At 43.0% G+C, this 25,823-nt stretch overlaps 1 protein-coding gene, 1 long non-coding RNA gene and 1 pseudogene across 3 annotated transcripts; all 3 read right to left on the bottom strand.

The window, feature by feature from the left end:
• Positions 1-3,576: 3,576 nt before the first annotated feature.
• Positions 3,577-3,964, bottom strand: LOC103630278 (uncharacterized). The gene is made up of 3 exons (XR_554962.3): positions 3,831-3,964; positions 3,681-3,756; positions 3,577-3,596 (listed from the first exon to the last, which is right to left on the bottom strand). It is a non-coding gene; the product is annotated as an uncharacterized lncRNA (long non-coding RNA).
• A 2,573-nt stretch (positions 3,965-6,537) lies between these two features.
• On the bottom strand, positions 6,538-7,627 carry LOC109940569 (probable galacturonosyltransferase 11; annotated as a pseudogene).
• A 15,820-nt stretch (positions 7,628-23,447) lies between these two features.
• On the bottom strand, positions 23,448-25,582 carry LOC103630280 (uncharacterized). 2 transcript variants are annotated; one of them, XM_035960191.1, is made up of 8 exons: positions 25,405-25,582; positions 24,834-24,905; positions 24,638-24,761; positions 24,279-24,549; positions 24,109-24,193; positions 23,904-24,028; positions 23,744-23,815; positions 23,448-23,667 (listed from the first exon to the last, which is right to left on the bottom strand). In XM_035960191.1, exons 2-8 carry the CDS (start codon positions 24,899-24,901, stop codon positions 23,567-23,569), a joined length of 846 nt encoding a protein of 281 aa, XP_035816084.1. In that variant the 5' UTR covers positions 24,902-24,905; positions 25,405-25,582; the 3' UTR covers positions 23,448-23,566. The 2 variants fall into 2 exon arrangements, with proteins under 2 accessions (XP_035816084.1, XP_035816083.1); XM_035960190.1 differs by having other exon boundaries at positions 24,834-25,582.
• Positions 25,583-25,823: the final 241 nt, after the last annotated feature.

Raw genomic sequence — 25,823 nt, forward strand, 5'->3', positions numbered from 1 at the left:
CATCCTCTCTTTCGGACTCGTTTTTGTTTCTAACGCTAACCTGACTTGTAGATTGTGCTTAAAGTTTATAAATTTCAGATTTGCCTATTCACCCCCCTCTAGGTGACTTTCACATCCTGTAACTATTGGGAACCCCGGGCTCCCAATATCCCCTCCCTATATATATATATATATATATATATATATATATATATATATATATATATATATATATATATATATATATATATATATATATATATATATATATGTTTACTTGAGGACTTTAGACTTCCAATTAACTTCATGTTTCAAGTCCTCTTTATAGTATAACATACATATAAGTGTATAACTCAATATCAAGGATGTCTACTTCAACAATTTGAGACTCAAATATGTTTTTATAGGAGCTCTCCCCAGCCAAACTACGTGTTTAGGTTAAGTCGTCGGGCTTAATCTTGACCTTCCTAGTTGTCCTAGCACTACCACTCGTAGCACCACATCTATTCAACCTTCATCGAAGATTAGTTGTAAGTGGACCATATACACCACAAGTTCATATCACAATTAACAAAAAATAGTACATAAGTTTTACAACACTTAGTTCATCGCATCTCACATAAAGTATCTATCAAGTCTACAACAAAAGTATTTAAAGAACATAGTATATCACATTATTCATGGCCCATGTCATGACCATGAATTATGCCTCACATAGAGGGCCTCTAGTACTTCCAATACATTAGGGACTCGGGTGCTTGAAAGAACTAATGCTTGGTAATCAACATGATGGTACTCAACTAGTAGTGTGTGATATTCTAGCCCCGGTGGATAGTGATATCCTGGCCCAAGGCTTAATAGAGTTAGTATAGTACTCATACAAATAAAGTGCATTTTTTCGGAAAGACAATAACAAAAGAAAAGGAAGGTAGGAACCTAGTAGATTCATTTTTGATAGGTGGGTACCTAGTAGATTCATCTTTGAATTGGATAGGTGCTCTTAATTTTTTGGGACACAGAGTAGTGCATATACAACTTGTGCATGCATAACCCACTCTCCTAGCACTATTTCTTCACCAATATCAAAACCATTGTAGTTCAGTACATGCTACATTATGCTTCAATATGATTTCCTTGGACATGAGTGATATGCCCGAGGATCTAAAAAAATATTATGAGAATAGAATGAAATATTTGATGAACTACCATATGTCCCTTTAAATTTATGTTGGCATTCCTCATTGTATGTATGATGAATATTTGAGTGAAGTTGTGTTGTTATTACAGTTTTGGACATGCCTAAGATATGTGTAATAAGTGCACTCGAAACTTAGTATTTGATTTTTATGTATCCATGGACTTGGTAATTGTATGCACGGTATGGAACCGTTGAAGTGTGTGTGTACTATGTGGTTATAATTTATTTCTATCGTATGGTATATGTTTAACGAAAGTGGCTCCTACTGAATGTTGTATGGTGCAATAGCTCGAGGAGAACAGTAAACATGTGTGGGCGGTAGCCCTAATTCCCAATGGGTAATTCTTTCATTAGGGGATATGGATGTTTCCTCCCCACGGGGATGTAAATGGGGAAATTTCTCCCTTCGACAGGTAAACGGGGACGAAGAAGCATTCCCAACCCTGTTCCCCGCGGGGACCCGTTAAATTTTCACGTGACGATGTTTTCATGCAATAGTTAATGATAAAAATAAATAATTACCTTATATAGATCTCACTCATTATACAAATGTGTTTATTTTGAAGTACATAATGATTTCTTATATCTAATTAACAATGTATATAAATACTAGTAGGGTGCCCGTGCGTTGCAACGGAACCGAATTAAAACATGATAACTTACATGTCTCTGTTGTATGTTATAGATATGTGCCCGTGCGTTGCGACGGAAGTAAAAGATTTGTATGAAACATTAATACGGAACGACAAATATCACTATAATATGCAAAATCCGTGTGGCAAACATTATCAATATCACACTAATCAGCTAATCCTTTTTAGCGATATCGATAAGTCTCTGTTGTATGTTTGCAGGGATGGCATATCGGCACGAATTATCCTCATAACTTAACAGATCAATCACAAAGTTCCTTCGAACAATCTTTGCATCCTACAGACAAAGACATAAGAGAACAAAACATATTATCTTGTAAAAAGAGATATCTGTAATATATGTTTTGAACATAGAACGAACGTACTACACTTACCCCAACAAATTTCATTTGTCTGTCATTCCCCCACATGGACATAGCTTGTAGAACAAGGTAGCTGGTATTAAACCTATAATATAATGTGTGGGCAACTATGTTTTATACAATAATTATCATAGGAAAAATTTAAACTGCTGATAAGGTGGTACTTAGAAAATACCCTCTTAAGTCAATTGGAACACCAGTCTGAATGGTATGTTCCCACTTAAAGATATCCTCCGCCCATCCAGAACGTTTCTTGTTGTAAGCAATCTTATATTTCTTTGAGGCCATGATAATCGCTTCCGCAAACCTCTTGTATGGCATGTGTTTACACCAATCTTGAGTCGGTGTAAAGTCGATAAAAGTCACATGCTTTTTAACATGATCTATTACGAAAAGGGCATAACATCCGTTGAATTTCCATGGCATAAGAACCTGCAAAATATCAGTCATTAGGATTGCAAAGAAGTGTCCTTTATAAATACATTCGAAATGAACACATACTTACATATCTACAACCCGTGATATAATAATTCATTGATGGCCAACAATCGAGTGTTTTTGCTAACTCTTCTGCTGTAGGGTCCTGATGGTACTTTGGAAGTTTACCAAAGCCAACCATTCTCTGGACAGTATATATACATGTCCACATGAGGATTAGATGTAGATATACTATATATTAATACATTAATGATTGGAAACAAACTTACCCAGAAACGCATGTCCATATAATGCTTTCTATTATTTATGATTTCTCCTTTCGGCCTACGTGACTCTTTATTGGCAAGCAGCCGAACAGCCATGTCAAAACATCTTAGAATCATATCTTGATTTATCGTTAATATGTTTTGCAGGTCTTTGACAGAGATTTCTATCTTAAAAGGATTGAAACTTCGCACCCATGTCATCCTGTAATGTATCATGATGAAAGTCTATACCAAGAATCTAAGTAGTTGATATACATAAAATAGATAAATAATTGAGCACTTACTCGAGTGTCATATCGTCTTCTATAGCCATGATATAATCACATAAAACATCTATTGAATCGGCTTTGGTCACTGGCATGTCCTTTGTGGAAAGACCAACCATTAAAAAGTCATTGGTGCACCCATCGTTAGAGACTTTTACAGGAGCTCTTTTATCCCAATCATCAACAAACCACTTTTGCAAGTCTGCTTGAGTAATAGGGCCTTCCTCATCTTCATACACGACTTCGCTATCATGAAGCACGTGGAGTAGTTTCCTCTTCTTAGAATCTATTGAATTTTCTAATATCTCAACATCTGATGGGCTTCCAGAGTCAACTTCTTTATCATTTTTGTATAACAGACACCCCCTTCTCTTATTCAGGTCTGAAGATAGTAATATAGCAGCCATTTTTTTCCTAAAGTGTGACATGTCATCCTATAAATAATAAATAATTATTTAGCATTATATATGGATCACTGACTGTAGATGTGCATATATGTCGTAGTAGTAATAATATACCTGGGTAAAACTGTCAGACAGTTCATCCCCTGTCCAGTATTCGATATAGTTCAAAAGAAAGAGGCCACATGAAGAGCTACAATATACATTAATAAAAACATAAAGATTAGTATGAATGAAGAAATTGGTAAAGAAGATTTTAGGGCGTACCTATCTGTCTGCTTTGCATATCCCATGTCTATTTCTCTGAGCGGCCAAGAAGCAACTTGGAGGTCTGGCCACCTGTGGTCTTTTAACTCCTTACGTTGAGATATCATATCAATTTGTCTTTGGAGACCTTTAATCTTTATATATTGTAAAACAAAATTAGAGATTGAGATAAGTTAATAATGAATTCATAATTGTTAAGTTTGTGCATACTCACAGAGTCAGTGAGGTCTTTACGGTCTTGTGAAGTACCAAGTGAATCGATAACTTGAATCTCCATATTTATTGCATGGATCACGGCAAGATACCAGTGCGTCTCTCGGATGTTTATCGGAATAAACACCTACAAAAACAGTTATAAATACTTGCATAAGAATAAAATACATGTACACACTAACTTTTTGTTTAGATTGTAAACTCATATGTACCATGTCATGGTCTAGGTAAAGTAACACCCTTCGTTCAACGCTACATATTTGTGTCATGTCTTCAATTGGATATAGCTCCTCTGTTTTAATTTCAACATCGCCATCTCGCTTCAAGAAATTAAACTGGAAAGCATTTTCTATGTGAACGCGACCTCCAGATCGGCACTTTAGATGCTTTTGAGTTTTTATCAAATTTATATAACAGTCTATAACCTGCAAGTGTGTAAGTTGTGGTTAAAAAATACCATGGTGAGTAAAAAAACATATACATAACATGGTCACCAATTTAAAAACTAAGCATGGATTACCTCGTCACCTATATATGCATTCGGTTGAAATAAACATTCCATCGACTTTCTTTCAACAAAGGCATCATCAATAAGCACGACTTCTACCCTTGGTTCACAAGGGATTTCCTTAATAAAATCGATGAGGGCAAGATCACCCTGTGTGCAAATATAGTCTAGAGCAAACAATCGTGAGATAAAAATAAAATTAGTTATTACAATAAAAAACAAATTGATCTATACAGAACTAAGAAAATTATTAATACCTTTCGGAACTATTGCGGTTGCCGCCGATTTTTTTGGCTTGTTATGACACAAGCCTACGGATAGAGATTCCATTCTCGGGACAAAAACCTACATTCATAAAGTAAGATACGCTAGTGTCCATGCTTTGCCATGTTAGTGGGAAAAATAAATGACGATTTAGGATAGTAGGCTAACATGCATAACAAATTGTTAGATGCATAATAAATTAATAAATAAATCACGGAGCCATCTCTGAACTAATAGAGTGGACAAAATAAAAAAATGACACATGATTACTTCAATCTTTACGAGAACAAACATGTTACTTTCATGTCAGAAAATGAACCAAGACCAAGTTGTTTTTTTAATAATGTATTAGCTTTTTCCTTCACTATTCATGGTACTATAGAGTATTAGGAGATACATGGGTGTGATGGGTTTGTCTCCGGTGCAGCAAATGAAATTATCTATTGGCAGCATTCTAGAAACCTAGCGCCGAGCAGGATGGGGGTTGGTGTGGCTGCCACGCTGACACAGAGCACACATGAGAACATGCATAAAAGAACCCAGACACGAGATCGATCTGAAGGTGAGTGAATGACACAAATTAATACACAGAATGATTTGCTTGGGTACTGTTCTGTAGCATCTTTTTGTTATACAATTTTATGCAACTTGATTCTTTTTTTTGTTCACTCTGCAAACATAGTCGATGAAACTTTATGCTATTCTATATTTGTGTCCTAATGATGTGGTAGTATTGATTCACAGGTGTGCACAGCAAACATGAAGCCGAACCTTCAGAAAATAGTTTTGAACTTCTGATGATGTGAAGTGTACTCATGGTGCCGAACCTTCAGATTATCACCAAGAACATGCAAACATATCAATGCCTCTGTCTATGTCTAGCTATAGTCCATCAACATTGTTAAGTTTTAACACGAACTGCTATTTTAAAATTCAGGCATTCCAACAGTTCACTTATATCTCCAACTCGCTAGAAAACAATATAGATAACGATTAATCTAGATGATTCTATATTAAGTGAACATGTAGCTAAACCAGAACATATGCATAAAAGAACTCAGACACGAGATCGATTTGAATGGAGGATAAAAAAGACAGAGAAAAAACGTTGGGATGGCAGGTTTCTTACGGCACCTTGTAATATGTCTTTGATGTCACAGGCAACTTCGATGGCAACTTCGATGGCAACTTCTGCGCGGCCTCGAGTCGTCAGCGGCTCTGCATCACGCGATGGCACCAGCGCTCCTCTCCATCTACGAAGAGCAGAGTGAGAGCGAGCATATGGTTTTTATCACGGGCCTGCATCACGCGCGGCACCAGCGCTCCTCTCCAAAGATGGAAGGGCGTCAGGGGCGAGCATCACGGGGCTGTCGCGGGCGAGGACCGTGGGGTGGGGCAGCTGCGGGGGCATCCACGCCCTTCCATCTACGGAGAGCAGAGTGGGAGCGAGGATGGCGGGGGTTGGCGCGGGGGCATCCTGGAATTTCGTCGTTTCCATCCACGGATAGCGAGCGCGGGGCGAGGATCGTGGGGTGAGGGCGGCTGCGGGGGCATCCGCGCCCTTCCATCGACTCGTGGCAGAGTGGGAGCGAGGTTGGCCGGGGCTGTCGCGGAATGGCGCCCTTTCCATCGACCCATCATCTGCAGCTTGCGTCATCGGCTCTGCATCACGCGCGGCCACCAGCGCTCCTCTCCATCACGCGCGGGCGTCAGCGGCGAGCATCACGGGGCTGTCGCGGGCGAGGACCATGGGATGGGGGCGGCTGTGGGGGCATCCACGCCCTTCCATCTACGGAGAGCAGAGTGAGAGCGAGGATGGCGGGGGTTGGCGCGGGGGCATCCTGGAATGGCGCCCTTTCCATCCACGGTTTCATGTTTCCATATATACTTGTAACGGCAAATAGCCAGCTTCAGCCACGGTTTCATGTTTCCATTATATAGCACAACAGCAGCACTCTCAATCAAACGATCATCTATGTCTACATCATACCCAAGACATGCCATCTGCGGTCTAGGGGCTCCATCAGGCCGTAAAGTGTCAAAAGGCCTGCAGGAAGAATTCCCGTTCTCCAGAGCAATAGATCTGAATTTTGCTTTTGCCAATAATGGTACAACGATGTGGTGTTCGCCTTCCTCCAGGATATCAAGTCAAAAATGTTCATTCCAAAAGCCCATCCACAAGTATGTGGATCAATCTTGGAGCTGATGGTAGGGTGCGAAAAATTTAGATACTTGCTGTATCGATGAAACTACTCCAAACAGGTTTCCACAACTCCAATGACATTGCCATGCAACTCAATGGAGAACAGCTGAGTCAGGTCCTTTTGCACCACAACAACATCATCAAGAAACACCACCTTTCTCCAAGTTGGGAAGTATCTGAGGAATGTAGAAACGTAAATGGTTCAGTAGAGAAACAAACTTTGGATTATGGAATTTTGTTTCTCTTTCAGGATTCTTGGAACCAGCTGAGTAATAGTAACCTTGAGTTTCCGCCTCAGATAGCTGCCGCCTGCCTGACAAGTGGAGATGAAGAAGCATTCAACCATGAGAACTCATCTATGCAGTGGGCACACCTCTGTCAGTTTCACAGTTATACAGTACAGAATTGGATGCGGATGTGGATCTGGAGCCGCCTGGTCATGGCTCCTAAGCATCCGACGACGACATTGTCGAGCTGGACCATCGGTGACGCTGAGGCGGTGACGAGCTCCATGAGCCCAGCGGCCGTGGTGAGGGCGGTAATCTCCCTATCGCCGACGGCGATGCAGTGCGAGAGGTCGACGGCCTCCAGCCTTGAGCACACCGCCATGAGCACCTCCAGGCCACACCAGCCGACGCCGCTAGCCCGCGCGAGGCGCACCTGACGGACGGACAGTGGGTCAGTGGCGGCTCCTCGGGCAACGTGGCAGCGAGGGAGGCATCGTCGAGGCCCACGCACGCAGAGAGGTCGAGCGATGACAGCGTTGGAAGGCGCGCAGCGCCTCCTAGCGAAGTACCGCGCGGCGCGGCGGGACGGGACGCAGCTGGCGAGCCGGCATGACTTGTGGTCCCTGTGGGTCAAGGACAGCCGCTAGTGCGTGGGTCAGCAGGTCTAGCGAGAGGGACTCCACGACAGCGCGGAGTCGTGGCTCATCGCGATGAGATCAGCAGCGGGCGGCGGCGTAGGACAAGAGAAGAGTGCGGGCACCGGACTTTGCTGCCAAGCAGAGCAGATCCTCCGGCACCTCCCTTTTATGCAGGCATGGCGTTGGGGGAGGGGACGGGCGGTTGTCGCGGCAAGCATCGCGCGAGAGGGGCGGTCGTCAGGGGCTCTCGCGACTGGAATCGTGCGATGCAGGCGCAGCGGGGGCACGGCGGGGGCTTCACCAAGGAGATGTGGACGCCCACGTTATATCCGGATCACAAGTCTATTTGTTTCTACGACATCCCATGAATTAATGTAAGGGGTTCGCTACTAACATACAACTGATCAACTGAGTCATCTGAATTGCAGATGCACAGAACCTATAAGCCTATAACAGTTTCATACTTCAAATATGCGTCGAAATGGACAGGTATAGAAACCTTTCACAGAAGAACTACAACAGAAATCAAACGTACTGCATTCACAACAATATTACAAGGTCTGGAGCAATAAGTCCATTTTCTGGAGCCTAGAAAAGAGGATAAATAGGCATCACTTCTTAGTTTGCTGCTATATATTGACATGAATGAAAGAGAGCAAGTCATTATTCATCCGTATGGCACGCAGCTCACCTTGCACCACTCAATGTCAAGGCCCTTAGCAGCTGAAAAGGCCACTCCCGAATAGGAGTAGCGGTCTACAATGAGAGTAGTTCCACTAAGTAGCTTGCTCTCCATCAAAGCTCTGGAAGTGACAAGCCAAATCAACAGATTCATAGTTACAGCATCTCGAACACTAAACCCATCACATCTTTAATTTTTAAAAACTGGTGACTTACTTTTGCAAACCTATGAACTTCATTTAAAAAAAAAGCATCTAGAGAGAGTATGGCAGCCAATAAAAATCTCAGCACATGTTGAATTACAAATAAAATTACAACAATGACATCCAATCTCTCGCTCCCATGGACTATTCAGAAGAAGACCAACTTAAGATGTTGGTCAACATTGGCTTACACACATAACCATAGTTGTACGCATGTCTACTCAATAATCCCAAGTCCAAAAACCCCATAAAATTCATAATAGACAATTACGGATTGGAGTGAAATAATGAATTGGCCAGTTCAGCAAAGAGCTGAAACTCAAGGTTTGCGTGGGAACTTGGAGAAATCTGGGCGTCGTTTCTCCATGTACGCGTTCTTCCCTTCCTTTGCCTCCTCCGTGCCGTAGAATATATGCGTGGCATTCCCGCCAAGCTCCTAGAGCAGAAGCGTAAACATCAGTAATGCAACATGCAGACAGAAGTTCACCAGCAGCAGTCCCAACTTCCAATGGAAGGGTTAGCATTTTGGCAGGCTTTACCTGAAGGCCTGCATGGCCATCCTCTGCCGCGTTGAGTGCAGATTTCAGCACGCGAATAGCCATGGGGCTGTTTCTTAAGATCTGACGGCACCAATTGACAGTTTCCTGCTCCAGTTCAGATTGGGATGTTAAAATACAGGATAACTTACATGTCTCTCTGAAGTTGTATATGAACTCAAGCATGACAAGGTGTTCATATACAACAAGTGTTCCGATCCGTGATTGTGTCAAGTCTGAAAGTGAACAGCGGGAGAGTGATGAACTGAACTACGACTGAAGCAGTAGTAAAAGGAACAAACATGCAGAGAGGGCAAGTAAAAAGGTAATAAAAAAGGCAAGAACAATAGAAGGGTCCCAGTTCCGATGGGCACATGGGCAGGAAGGCAGACATAAGTTTCAGAGTAACAACATATGTCCTTTGAATGCACAAGCATAATCATGAACCTATCACCGCTTAGAAACTGAATCTAGATCTAGATTTATCATAGAGCAGTTCTACTGATGAATCTAAAAATTATCGTAAAAAGTGTTTAGCTAGCTATCATCTTCAGGTCCACGCAAGAGTATTTTAGTTAAAATGGGTTAGATTACGCTTGCGGTAGTGTCTGGAAGCAACATACCAAGCACAGGAGATCGTAGCATCTGGAAGCAATATATACCAAGCTCAAGAAGTGAAGCATGAATACCCCAACCTATCAAACAGAACAGTTACAAACAAATCAATATTATTTTATAAAGCTCCTTAACATCTCCTCATCAAAACGTCACAATTACATTTGAGTGTTAGTCTTGTGTCGGTGTCTTTTTATTGAAACAAACAATTGAGTTTTGACAGACTTACCGTAGGTCTAGTTTGTTAGGACCTCCTTGTAGACGATGTTCTTAGTATATGTCCCACAATCTACTGTGGGGTTCTTTCTGACACCCTTCCTCGACGTTTTTTCCCCATCAACGGGTGGGATTGCAAGAATCTTTATGTTTGATCGGGCTGTCGCTCTAGATAGAGCAACATATAGTTGGCCATGAGAGAACACTGGTTCGGGCAAGTATACACCAACATTGGGAATAGTCTGACCCTGTGCTTTGTTAACCATCATTGCAAAGCTAAGCCGTACAGGAAACTGCTTTCTTTTGAACTGGAAAGGGAACATCTCTTCATCGGAGGGACACAGAAGTATACGCGGCAGGAAAATGCGTTTTCCAGCGTGTTGACCCAGTACAATTTCTGCGTCAATGCTATTTCTTTGGAAACCACGAACGACCAGCCTGGTGCCATTGCAAAGTCCATTCGCAGGGTCTATATTCCGAAGCAATATAACAGGGCATCCAATCTTGAGCTTCAAAACATGTGGTGGCAGCCCATTAGGCGTCAGTGTGTTTAGGAACTCGGGTGGTTAGTAGTTATGGGGATCATCCATGGCGCTATCGAAACTATGGTACACCATATGCTCCCCTTGAAAACGATCAATCATCTTAACATTTATCATATCCACCCATTCGTTCCGTGTTGACAGTATCGCCCTTGAAGTGATGTAGGTCGAATCAGACATATTTTTGTTGAGATTTGGGAAAACGAAGTCTATTAGGTTGTCAAGATCGTTGTCACTCCCACTGTAAGGCACACATACCTCGTCAGGAAGACGGATGTCGCCGTCAGTATTTGTGTCCTCAGTTCCACCGCCTACACGCAGCAAATACTCCGCAAACCAAGGGTCGTTTTTTGCCCTCATATTGGTAACAAGCTTTAAGTGGGACATGGACTCCCATAGGTAAGACATCCGTAGCGAAGAAGCGACCACTTGAGCCCTTGACCCTTTACGAACAACAGGCAAGACCTGTCTGAAATCCCCACCGAAGACAATGGTTTTACCACCGAATGGCAGTCCGGGTCGACCCATTATATCGCGCATGCTATTGTCCAGTGCCTCCACGGCTTGTCTCTTAGTCATAGAAGCCTCGTCCCAGATAATGAGAGATGCTTTCCGTAGCAACTCTGCGGTTCCACTCTGCTTCGTGAAGCTACATACAGCGCCATCGTCAATAGTGAGAGGTATCTTGAAGCGTGAATGGGCGGTTCTTCCTCCAGGCATTATGGAAGCAGCAACGCCAGATGTAGCTGTTGCCACTGCAATCTTGCCCTGGCTGCGTAGCGTCGCTAGCAGCACTCTATATAGGTAAGTCTTTCTGGTGCCACCAGATCCATCCACAAAGAATAATCCGCCCTGATCAGTGTCAACGGCAGACAGAATCTTATCATAGGCGACCCTCTGTTCCTTGTTAAGACAGTCTTTGAGAGCCACATCTCCTGCTGCCGGTTCGATAATTTCCTCCTCATAAACCTCCCTAGCAGTACCAATAGCATCGTCATACACATCCATGATAGGAGGAAGAGGGAATGTCTTTATGTCCTTTCCCATTGACTGCAGCATGTTCCTAATGTCAATCAATACCATCTGCTCAACATGAGTTTTGCACGGATTCCTGTGTTGATAGTCCTCGGACATAGAATCTAGGTGTTTCTGCCAGAGTACAACCACATCGCTTGGCTCACAGTACACAAGTATAGTGGCAAAAAGTCAGCGCAGCGCCGATGGCATCTGGAAAAGAGCACGTTCAGTGAGACACTCATCCAGTGTGTTGTCCGACTCAAGCAGTCCCCTTCTCTCTGCTGACTCACGAAAAGTCGGTAGCGTGACACCATCTACTGTCCTTAGATCCACATAGGAAGTGGCGCCAGTCACATGGTTTAGGAGAACACGAAGATAGTAGCGCTCCCCCTCGGCCGGATGAGCAGAGACTATTCTACCGACTTGTCCACCCGTATCTCGTTTCCTCTGTTGCCATACTTTTCCCTTACCACTCTGCCAAGTGTACCATTCAGGGAAGTCACGATACAGGATGCCACGAGCCTCCTTGTGTAGACTATTCGCCTCAAAATATGCTGTGAGCATTGACCTATCAACACCTGGACGGTTGACGACTCGCTCGACCATTTGCCGCTCGTGAAACGACACCATGTGCATGTTTGGAAGATGGAGTTGCAACTGCATCACAGGTGGAGATATCTGACTAAGCTCAAAGCCGTATATCCTCCATAAGGCTTCTGGAGGAGTCACCCACCTTGCATCTCTGTACTGCTTGATCTCATCTACATCATCATCTGCCTTGCTCGCATCTCTCATAACAATAGAAGCACGATCATGGCCTTTGTATATGTACTTGAACAGGTATTTAACAGCCTTGATGCTCCCACATGCCTCAACATTGATGTGACAGTTGAAGAGACGAAGGAGGTATGGGTTGTAAGGGACAACCCATCTATTGTCCAATTCGCACCCTCGAACCTTTTCGGTACGACCATCGTCACGACGTCTGTAAACAGGGTACGAATCCTTCCCTTGCAAGGTTGTGTCACTGAAATTCCGAGGGTAATGATTCTTGCATGATTTACGACCCTTAGTGCATGGGCAGTTAGGGTTTAGCGACCCACACGGGCCATGCATCATATGCTTGATAACCATCTTTCGTAGTTCAGGGTACTTGTTGCTTGGGATCTCAGTTGAGATCAAAAGGTCATACTGTGTCACACCCGGTTTCAGAAGGCAAACCGAATGCGAACTATGTACGTGCCAGGATCAGAATTCACGTACACAGCGATTACATAAATGAACATCATCGCACAGTGCTCGAATAATAACATAAAAGGGTATTAACTTATTACATCACAGAGTCATAGACATCCACATAGTCCTCAACTTAACAGTTAAATCAAAGTGCTAGCGAAACACAGTAAAGATAAGGCCTTCACAGGCAGCTGACTGGGGGTTGCCGCCAACCCACATCTAAAACTCGTCGTAGTCTTGGAACTCCTGGAAGTCTCCTTCCACGACTTCGTCTTCTCCTGAGCAGTGGTTGCAATGTGGACAACCTGGTGTTTTGTGAAAGCAAGGGTGAGTACACATCAACGTACTCAGCAAATGTCCCGTTTGGCTGTAGTGGACTAGCTTTATGTGGGGTTTAGTCAAGCAGTTGCTTTTAGTTGGTCAGGTTATTATTACTAGTAGAAAGCCAGGTTTTAGCATTAACCCAAGTTCTTAACCCAAAGTACCCTTTCCAAATGGAAAGAATACCACTTACCATTACCATAGTCATAACCATCATCATCATCATCATCATCTGTAAACCAACCATCTCTGATCAAGTATCTCTAATCAAAGAGGATCCCAAGGCCACTCATAACCGTGAGCACGGCTGATATATCAGTTTCTAACCCTCTGCAGAGGTCGCACACTTTACCCATGAGCCGTGATTCCCTCTCTAGCCCGGGCTTGCAAGACCCTTATTCACTCCCAAGGTGAATGGCCAGGGATTCACTACGAAGCCTTTACAAAGATTCCCTAGAGGTCATAGCTGCCCGTTAGGTTTCTCCAGTTTGATAAACACAGTACCTCTCCCCGCAGGAGGGCGACTAAAAAGCAAAACGAAAGAACCTCGGCACCCAGCCTCGGCAGAGCAAGCACTGTGCCTGGACCCCATTGACGGCACGACGGCGAAGCAACTACACTTCTAGTTCATCTAATTAATCAGCTAAGGGCACCCCATTCCACCCTCATGGTTGCACTGTTATCCCGGGTGGTCTCTCAACGAACAGGTCCTTACGGAGAGGTACTCAGGAAACAGCCTGAGCCCCCTAGAGTATCACAAGATCATCAACATCATCAGGATAACAGTATCATAAATAGTCTCATCATGTTCATTGATTAAGTTAAAGCAATAGCAGAACGCTAACCATGATAACCCAGAGGTAAACAAGGATGAGATAAATAGAAAGCTAGTCAATCCTTAGGTTTCAATTGAGTAATGCGGGACAATAAATTATAAGTGAATGGGACAGAATAGGTCAGAGGACACTTGCCTTCACTAAACAGATGCTCAGGGTTTTCAACCTCGTAGAACTTGAAGAGCCAGATCACTTAGTCGCCGAAGCTTGATTTTGATCCCTCGAAGCTCGGAAACATATCGCAATCTATTCGCAACACGAAGCGGATACAAATAGGAACAAACAAACAAACATATATACGTATAAGAACATTACACCTTACAAGATAAAATGTAATAAAACATGCAAGACGAAAAGGAACGCGTTACTACGGTCACACGAGGAAAAAGAAGTGTGACGGTCGAGAAGGTATCGCGTTTACGCTAAACCAGTATATCTATAACTTTTAATTCGACGTTATCAAACATAAATTATAGCTGCTATTTAGTTTTGATTAATCTGCCACGCTAACAACTGTCAAATAAATAAGTAATAAAATTAGCACAAGAGATTCTAAGCGAGACAAGTTTACGACACGCCAAACAGCACGACAGCGTGTGGAACGACGCGCGGACACGCGCGGCATAGCATGCTGACGACACATGAAGCAGTGCGCACGCCTAGCGTGAACGACGCGCGAACCAGCACGCGCGGCAGAACGCGAATCGGATGGCGACGAAGCACACGGACAGCGTGCGTGCCACGCGAAAATCACTAACGTATACCGTGCTCATACTAGATATGTATCGAACTACAAGCATTTAAGTTAGTATAAATCCTGTCAACATTTATATTTGTAAAAAGCAGTAGTTAAAAAAACTATAACTAGGTTTACCTAGCAAGCTAAATTAATTAACATTGATTAAACAAATGCTTACTTAGTTACCTAAAACATATGACATGATGAATAATATTTTTAACGCGTAGATGAAGTTATAATAAAGCTAACGCAACACAAATGGGTCGAAACGGATTTAATAACACGCGCGACCACGCGAAACAGCGAGGCGACGAGCGCGAACTACACGCGGATCAGCACGTAACAACTTGCAAAACGCGCGCGCGAACAACGCGCGACGACACGCGCGAAGGACACATGGACAGCGCGCACGACAATGCGTGACTATGTGCGACTGACGCGTGACGACGCGCGCGAACAGCACGCGTGAACGAACAATGGCGACGCGCAAACAGCGCATGAACGGCACGCGACGACACAACAAATGGGAGATTGACTTTCCGCGTTTGTATTCAACAAATATTATTTCGAAACGTTTGAGTAGACATAATCGCATTAACATGAATTTGTAAAAGGGTGAATTAAAACTATAAATTGGTTTTAATCGAATTGTTATTTTAATATCCGTGAGATAAACAAATAATTATTAATTACTAAACTAAAACATGTGTCAAGACAAAATAATATGTTTATCACGAACATGACGTTATTACGGAACTAACGCAACAGGAACGAAGTCTAACGCAACAGGAACAAATTTATAACGCAACTTATATTGAATAATATTTAAGCGTCGCATAACGTATTGAATAATTAATAATTCGCGGCTAAACACGACACGACATACGAATATCACCCGATTATAATTAAATGCGCAAAACTATATTTCTAAGTTAATTTTAGTTAATATAGATTATTTGTGTAAAACATTTTTAGATAAATTGAATTGTCAATTAGTTCACGTTTATAGTGAAGTAATTAATTAATGTACGCGGATCGCGCGCGACACACGTGAGACATCGCGAATGGACGTTGACGCACAGGGACCACGCACGAGATCGACGACAACAGACACGTGTAAACGGCGTGAAGGTGTGCGCGTGTAGGGGGTAGACGAATGCGTGCGAGGGTAGATAGACGACGTCGAAGTCCCGACGACGTGCTGCGCGCAAGCGAAAGTGAGTGCACGCTGCAAGAACGTGAGCTAGGACTGGTGTGCATGTGTGGTTCCGTGAATCGCGCCGTGCGAGGCGAGCACGATGGAGCGGCAGGGCCGGCTTGGCCGAGTCCCGGCCATGGCGAGCATTTGACACGCTAGCCGTCGCGCAGGGGCTCAAGCTAGGCCGGAGCAAAGCGGCTCGGCTATGCCGCACGCCGACAGGTTGCGCCGGGGGAGGGGCTGGTCGACACGCCGGCTCGACGCGCCGAGGGGGGGCTCGACACGGGAGGTTGGGCAGAGGAGAGGGGGCGACCGAGTCGGCCGTAGCACTGGGGATGGAGGGGCTCACCTGAGCTTCGGCGAAGGTGTTCGGCACGGTGGCGGTCGTCAAAGCACGCCGCGTGAAGGCTGGCTGAGGGCGCTAGGGCGCGCTGCGCGGCTGGGCATGGGGTGTCGCGACGCGGCGAAACCTGCTAGGGCAAGCGCGCATGCAGGCGATGGGCTGCGCGGCTGCACAGGCGAGCGCGGGCTGGGGCGCGGCGCGCGACAGCAAGAAGAAGGTGGAGCTGGGCAGCCGGGCCAGCCCAACCGAGCCTCGGTCATGGCAAAAGGTCGCCACGCGCGAGGAAAATGAGGAAGAGGAAGAGGGGAAGGAGAGAGGAAGGGGAGGGGCTCACCATGGGCGGATGGAGACGAACGACATGGGCGACACGGCCTCCGGCGGACGACGTGCTGAGCGCGGCAAGGCTCCAACGGCAAGAGGAGGGCGCGGAAGGGAGGCGCGAGGTGATGGCTCTGAGAGAGGAGGCATGGGGGAGGGAAGTTGGGCAAGGGATTTGCAGCTCCGCGGGTGCACGACGTGGGCGCCAAAGGGGCGGTTGTTCCTGTGAGGAAGAAGAACAGTGGGCTGGGCGCCACTGACAGGCGGGCCCGGCGGCTGGGCGAGCGCCTCAGCTCGCGCTCTCACACGCAGGGTGGCGGCTGTGGCTGGGACGCCCACGCGGCTAGGGTTTGGGGCGCTGGGCCGCGGCGAGCGAGTGGGCCAAGGGGAGGTGGGCCTCGCGCAGGCCGCCAGGGAGGGCGCGGCTGCGGATGGGCCACGGGGAAGGGGTGGCGCGCTGGGCCGCGAAGGGGAAGGGGGGAAAGGAGCCAGTTGGGCTTGCGCGCGGGAGTGGGCCGGGGTGAGGCTGGGCCGGCTTAGGAGATTGGGGAAGCAAAGCCTTTTTTCTATTTTCTTCCTTTTTATTCTTTTCTTTTATTCGTATTTCAATTTAAATATAGTTTTTGAATCAAATATATTTAAATGGGTTTGAATGGGTGCACAAACACAACAATTCAACATAAAAATGTCTCGGTATGCTATGCAGTAATCAAAGACTTCTCTCTTTTCTTTAGGGTTTCATTTTACTAGGCTTGTTAATACATAAAACCAAATATGTCTCCATTTTTAGAAAAAAAAGGGAAAGAAAGCATAAGAATGAGAGAGTAACACCTGAATTTGGTGGATATTAGAAAAGAAATTTTATACCCCCAAATTCAGGGTGTTACATACTGCTCAGGGCATGTGAGCTTGTACTTCCTCTGCATTATGAGTAGAAAATGGGCATGCGGCAAACCCCGCTTCTGAAACTCCATGACATAGACGTAGGTTCGGACCTTACCAAGAATATCCTGTTTAGTCAGCCTATGCTTTAACTCCTGTAGCTTTGCATGAAAGACACGCACTACAAGATCCGAACGATCTTGCAATGTCTGCCCAGGGAGAAGCTCCCTCCTTATCTCATCCCAGTTAGGGTTACATGTCATGGTAAGAAAGATGTCTGGTTTACCAAACTTGCGCACCAGAGCCATAGCATCCATATACCGACGTCTCATGTCACGAGGACCGCCAATAAACGATGTCGACAGCACAGTTTGCTTGCCAATCTTCTCTCCTCTAATATCTCCATCTAGCATGCTATCCACCAAGCCCTGATATAGGTCTGCCCTTAACCGATCTTGGTTCTTACGTATGAAATCTAAACGAGAGCTCTCAATCTTTATGTATGTGTCGACCGCGAACTGCTGGAAAAGCCGCTTTCCATGAACTATTGGATTGAATACCCCGGGACGAATCTGGAATTTGTAGCAGTAGTAGTCACGTACAGACACACATAAATGGCTAGGAGATTCTGCATATGCAAGGATTGAAAAGTGAGTGATGTCGAAAGCATAGTTAATAATGTGCAAATATCTCAAATATCAAATTAACAACTAACCCGCATCTTCATCATTTGCATTACTTGCCCTATGTGTCGCGCGGTATGCATCCACTTCGTCCATGGATACTCCAACCTTTGGGATATTTGAATGCCATCCAAGTTCACCTCTAGGGAAGAACAATGGATATGATAGTGCATCGTAGCATCCATGGTATGAGCGGATGCAGTGGCTTGAACTGTCCTTCCCATGGAGCATAACACTCTTGCTGAATTGGCCTCGCCCTTCGCTCCCTTCGATCCAGACAGCGGCCACCTCCGAAGTGAGAGGTGTGTTATATGTCTTCTGGTTCAACGTCTGGTCAAGGTTCAACGCGATACGATAGTCATCAAGGTTGTCAACGTGGCCCATGGTCCTAAGGTGCTCGGAGTACGGGTTTCCACGTAGTATTTCGACTATCTGTTTGATAACCTCCTTGTCTTTCTGTTGATGCTCTTCACGGCACTTACGGTACCGATGCTCGAGGCTGGGATCGTCATCATAAAAGTAAAGCTCAAGGTGTTTATGCTCTGCCCCACCTTCCCTACCAAATGACTTGATATTGTGGTACATCATGCCCTGTGCTCGAAACGTGTATATACCAGAACCCCTTACATTAGTTGTCATACTATCGAGGCAACAGTATAGGGAAGTGAAAGAGAAATGGCCATTGAAAAACCTAATGTTATCACGAAAGTGCCTAGCATCAGAGTCTGCACTATCCCACAACCTCTTGAGTTGGGGAGGGGTCTCCACTGGAGCTAGCTCAACCTTCCCACCACGACAACAAAACCCAGGTGGCTCATACTCAAACTTCTTCGCGGTGCAATAACCGCAGTTGGGAACAAGCTTGAGCATATGTGTTTCTTCAGGGATGTTGCTGTACACCTTGTCGTACGGGTCAGAAACATAAGTGGCAGTAGATTCTTCTTGAGTACCATCAATCTCGATATCCTCATCGGTATCCTCATCTGATATTTTTTTGAAAACAATGAGTAAGCATGAATATTTACATAAGCCTTGCTAGGATAATAAAAATCGAAAATAGTACATTGCGCAGCGAATAGGTATCCCTCGTTCTCATTATCGTCGTCTTCGAATATGACACCCTCATCGTCATCACCTAAATGGATCCAAGATGATGTAAGCACATGTTTAGTCAGACTACATACTATCTATGTCTTGCAAGATCCATATAAACTTGGATAGTAATTACCATTGTTGGTGATCTTAATAGGCGTATGGCGTTGTGTCCGATCGTCCCCTTCAACAGCGTCACCGCTAGTATCCTCAATCGAAGTACCCACCTTCCTTGATATGGCTGATTCAAATTGCTGGTTTCGACGAGCTAATATAGCTTGTCTTTCCCCACGAGGAACATGATGTTTACGCTTTAGTGTATTGGTAGACATATCGGGCGAAGCGACACCCTCGGTCTGGGTTGGAGATGGCAAGAAAGGTGCGTTGACGAATTCAGGGATAACCCAGTCGCAGACAGTTAATATGGATCCATCAGATCCCTTTACATCTGCTGTAGGGTGTACCAACTCAGGGGTATATGTTGGGTCCTCCATGGCGATGGATGTGGGATTCAAAGTGTCGGCTTGCATAACTCTACATCTCCTGTTGTGGTCTACCTTTGCCTCTTTTCGCCTTGGTGTTCTATTATACAACCTAAGGCGTTCACGCCTAAACTCCCTCTCGACGGGAGTTAAGTTTTTGTACCGCTCGCTAAAGTAGGCGGTCCTCTGTCTAGTATGCTTAGGTGTGTGGCCAACATTTTCGTGCACACTGCCTGTAATAAGGCATACTACGTTAAACCGTATGAAACTTTATATTTTTTTGCATGTTTAGTCTAATGAACAGTCATGTACCTGGTGTTAGAACTTCTATCGTTGCATCAATGTCGTTTGACTGTAATGTATAATTGATATGCAACCAGTCGGAATCATCATCTGGATCAACATTTACTTTTTCGTCTCCACCTACAAAATATGAACACATTACTTTCAGTAGTAGGTTTATACACAAAAACATTACTCTAAAGTTGACGAATTTCATCACCTCTTGGCGCGTTGGGCATCATATTTTGGCAATTGTTTCGTTGACTTGCTTCAGGACGCTTCTTATTCAACTCTTTATTTCGTAGACGTGCTTCTCGACGCTTTTTGTTTTTCTCGTTTTTCTGTTCATCGGACATCGTGGCATATCTTTCCTTATCTCTTTGCCTCTTACGTTCCTTAGCATCAACAATTGGTCGTAACGAGTTTGATCCATTTTGATCACCTACAATGTAACTTTGGATATTAGTGTTCTATTACATACTATGTTGCATTCATTAATATACACGCATGTACTAAGCTTTACCTGTATTAATGGTGTTTGAGATGTCTGCACATGGTGTGCGAGCAACATTATGTGCCATCTGATTTGTTTGTGTTTGTTCTCTGTTCTCCATAAAAAAAACCTGATAGGGGCAATGGACTTTTTAAATAATTTTCAAGGCCGTCAAGGTTCACAGACTATTCAAACAAACATGTCCACAGACAGACAAAAATGTAGTTCAGAAGTGCAGTATGTCAAAGGACCACGAGAGTACTAAAGAAAGTAAAGAACTCATTGACCAACAAATGTAGTTCAGAAGCAAAGATTCAAACCAAATGAGCAGTCGAATCTTGTGCAAAATTCAGGCCCAAAGACATGCCATTCTCATTGCTTTCAGTTTTGTCCTACCAATCTAGTGACCCAAACAGTTTAATTACAAGTGAATCAACAGAAAACTGACATATGCAGTTGCGAACTGTGCTGATTACAACTGCAGGTATAGGTTCTCTATTTTCATTACAACTGATCTGCTAGAACAAAAAGGAATCGACAAAACCAATAGCACATATCCACAATAGCAACTGCATCATTCTTACAAATAGAAAGATCATGAGGCCTACAGGAAACAACTATATATTGACAACAAACAGGTCAGTATAAACTCAGCACTTTTGTCATCAGCAGACAAAATAGCACAATAAAAAATGCACATCTAGAGCAGAGCGTTACTGATCTGCAGTCAAAAACTCAAACACAAGATTTTTGCTATTATGAAGTTGTGTCAGGAACTGAAATAATAGTAGTTTGAATTATACTTTCTGTTTATTATCAACAAGATCAATACAATTGAATAATAGATAAGGTGGTAGCTGTTGCACATGATTATTAGCAAGTGAAGTACAAGGTAGTGAGCATATAGCACGCATTGGACTCCACGCATTGTGACTTCTGTTTTGCCAAAGCCCACATCTCCACAAATTAATCTATCCATTGGTGTTTCCCTTTCTGTCAGATCTTTCTCAACATCTATAAAGGCCTGTCATCAGAATGACCACCATTTCAGCCAGAATTCAAGTTTATTTAGAATGTCTTATACTGTGGACCATAAAAAGTTTTGGTCTGTGATTACATGCAATAGAATTCTGAATTTCTGATCTTCCGAACAGTTTTTCAAGTTAATAGGACTGGGATAGAAGAATCCTGGGCAGATGTACAGCAAATCAGATGAGTTGATTCTATATCTTTTAGATCCCACACAGATCCACATCTAAAGAGCTCTACACATTAGAATTCTACTATTCTATGATATAACAAATGAGACCCTCAACTCTGACAACAAGAACTAACAGAGCAGTAGTGCATGCCACAGATTACGCCATACTAAGTGGGTCATCTATAAGCTAGCCGCAAAAATGAGCCTTTCACAGGTATGAAAAGCAACTATAAAGGGAACTGAAAGACTTCCAAACCCAGCTCATATAATGCCAGTAGATGTGTGTCATATGTAAGGAAACAATCGAACTGCATATTCATGGGGCATGACCGCATGAAGAGACTTCATGTACAATTGCCATACATTCACACACCCACCAGTTGGCAGTTGATAAACTAAATCATGCTGCTCCTGTATTCTGGAACTTTTAAGTAGTTCGATAAGCTCATACGCTCGCACATCATGACCCAACCGGAGGCACAATTCCAATGGGGGTCAATCCATCATGAAAGGAGTCCACCAACAAATCATTCACCGTTTAGCAACAGAGCACTTGTTTTCAGAAAGAATACAGGACATAAAGACTGCCAAAATTCCATCCAAAGATGCTATGGAAAAACGCAATGGGACAACACTCATGCGATTATTAAAGGAATCTTTCAGAGCAAACCATTCAGTCAATTCATAGATGTGTTCATATTGAATAATCCATAAAGTTGTTCAAACTGAATCCTTTCATAATTTTTAGAATATTCACTTTACTTACTTGGGTTTTAAGAGTTCTTTCAGAGCCTTTTATTAGAAGAAAGTCGCACAATTGCTTTTCCAACGTATATATTCGAGTTGAGATGTATATATACTTCAATCAACCGGGCCTAGAGTTGAGATGTATATATACTTTAATCCATAGATGTGTTCTACAAGCTCCAACTCTGCGAACAGACGAACAGTGCATTGCAAAATAGGCCATATGCACGATCGAGCAGAGCCTTAGGGATAGTTCCACATAGAAACTGACATATGCAGTCATTGTCCATGGCGAGGGCAAAAGCATTTGGTGGCTGCAATGCATGGCTTGACCTGTCGTGCATGTTGGGCAGGCTTGGGTAATTTAGGGAAAATTATGTCTCAATATTGCATCATGGAACGTTTTCATTTTGAATTGAATTTGTGTTAAAATAAAAATATCCCTTGAGGCTTGAGAGTGAACCCAAACTGAATAATCAAACAGACACACGGCATTGGTATTCATAGCAGCGGAGAAGTTAGATCATCATCTGATAGGAAGTTTTTAAGGAACAAAAAAGGGCATCCATCTCTGATACAACATCTCCTTCTAAGGTAATAATTTCTAATATTTAGTAGTAGTATGGTTTCGAAAATATGATTAAATAGTGCTTACTCACAATTTCGAAGCCAACTCATGCATACAAATAGAACTTCTCTTAAAACTGAAGCAAGGACATAACTCTGAACCACTTCCATTCAGACCTACATGTCACATGTGTTCTTAATCTGTCAAAAAAAATATGACATGTATAGTGAAAGTTGCCTGGTCATGCTCATGCTTTATTGCTGTTTTTTGAGATCTTACAAGGAATGATAATAGAATTTATTTCTGACTGCGATGGTTTGATAACATTATACGTATCGAATTCAGCAGAGCAAAGAGCCGGTTTTTAATACATAAGCGGCGAAATACAAATAATTGTGACCATCTTTAGTTGATACATAACTTCAAATCCTATAATGTAACAAGCTATCACACTACACATCCGGAACCACTGTTGCCAGATAGGCACGCCTCCTCTCTAGATAATTGTTGATTAAAGCACTCCTCGGATTTTGGATCATGGAGCGCCGAATTGCTGCAATTTAGTAAATGATATGTAATAACATGATTACTTAATTATAATTTCTAAATTTATTGCAAGAAACACTCACTCTGCAACCGTTGTGTGGTGTGATGATCTGGATCGAATTCAACAGTGCTATGGTCCGAGGTTTGCAAGCATCCTATTGTTATAGTAGTAGACTTAGTTACTAAAGAAGGTCATTGAGTTTACTCCAACAAGATGTTTAAGGATAATATAATATAATTTACTGTGTAGCTTGTTACGACGCAGCATAGTTCCGATAATTATGCTCTTGTTGTCTCTAGCTAACACCCACCGTAGAGCATTTCTTTGCAACAGTTCAGGCCATATACCCACGACGATTATATCCCACCTATAAATAAAGCTTGTATTGTTTGAATAAAATATAACACGTCTGCAGTTTAAAAAAGATTGTAGTTATAAATTAATGACCTGGAATCCATTAGTATGGCCTCTCTGTACGGCCTTCCACCGATGTGCTCTAACGGCGCCAAATGAATGACAATTCCTATTACATCTGAGACATTCATATATGAGGGATTAAATTTTTTTATGGTTTAGTGCGGTATAAGTATACTCCATATAGAAAGACGGGCACATACCTATAAACCTCTTATGAGGTTGTTGGAGGACCTCATGAAATGGCATAAGATGTTTTGGATACGGCGGGAACTGAATTGGCAAGTGGAATGGTTCCACAACAGTCCGAGTTGCCAAGGTCAATTCTAGCCTATGTCCAAAATTCCGAAATAGATACGGCCCCCAGCTTACATAGAACGCCACTCCATATAATGTATATGTAGATCCTTGTTGGAGTAAGGTGTCAAATCTTTGGACATTATGGCGGTATGAAATTGCTTCTATTTTTGACCCCTAGTCATTTCAGAATGCACGTCGTATGAGTAAGAGAAATACGTTGACGTCATTTATTTTTGTTTTAATGTTTGACCTAGTGACTTACAGTGATGTCTTGTAGAATAAAATGTTGGCTGTCATGACGTCTAGGGAACTTAACAACAATTCTGGCTACGATACTCTTAAATTTTGGTAAGTCATCGCTCTCAACGTCATCAAATAACACGAAACTACATTAAAAGTGAGTTTAGCTTCTTTTGTCCACGCATATATATATATGCGAAAGTGAAATGTGTACTTACGGAAACTTTGTAGGGACGTGATGTAGGGCTGCAACCGACCTATGTTGGTTAAGTGTAGATGGTGCCATTGATCTTACAGTATTGATCATAGTTACAAATATGTTTGAAATAAATCAAAATATAAAAAAAACCATGTAAATCTCCACATTTGAAGGAAGTATGAAACAAAGTAGAAAAACAGAGATTTGAGGTTTATAACATGAAATATGCTTTCTTAATCATGAAATAAATCAAAACCATGCAACTGAAATAAATCAAAACGTCATAATAAAAATACAAAGCATAAACATAACAATGCATTTTAGGTTTGAATCAAACTTGTGTACCGTGATTATTACACGTGGTAGGAGAAGTTGTCGATGAGGTATAAAAAAACCATGTAAATCTCCACATTTGAAGGAAGTATGAAACAAAGTAGAAAAACAGAGATTTGAGGTTTATAACATGAAATATGCTTTCTTAATCATGAAATAAATCAAAACCATGCAACTGAAATAAATCAAAACGTCATAATAAAAATACAAAGCATAAACATAACAATGCATTTTAGGTTTGAATCAAACTTGTGTACCGTGATTATTACACGTGGTAGGAGAAGTTGTCGATGAGGTTGCGCTCGCCGCTGATTTCCAAGACCTTCGGAATCTCCTCTGGGCCGGATCACGCTGTGTAAGGAACAAAACTGAGTCCGTGCGTTGCAATTTTGCACAATGAATGTTGATATTTTGACCCAAAGACATGCCATTCTCATTGTTTTCAGTTTTATCCTACCAATGTAGTAACCCAAACAGTTTAATTACAAGTGAATCAACTGGAAACAAGATCTACAGACTGCACACAGCACATTAACAATTCTGCGCCAAATGAATGACAGAGTGATTTATAGGCACTAAGCTGGTTTTCATCATGAATTTTGATCAGAGCATAAACCTTGTTGACAACAGAATAGAATCAAACAAGCTGCTCAGCTCAGATGGACCAAAATAATGA

This window comes from Zea mays, chromosome 6 (assembly GCF_902167145.1).
Source record: "Zea mays cultivar B73 chromosome 6, Zm-B73-REFERENCE-NAM-5.0, whole genome shotgun sequence".
Classification (NCBI taxonomy): Eukaryota; Viridiplantae; Streptophyta; class Magnoliopsida; order Poales; family Poaceae; genus Zea; species Zea mays.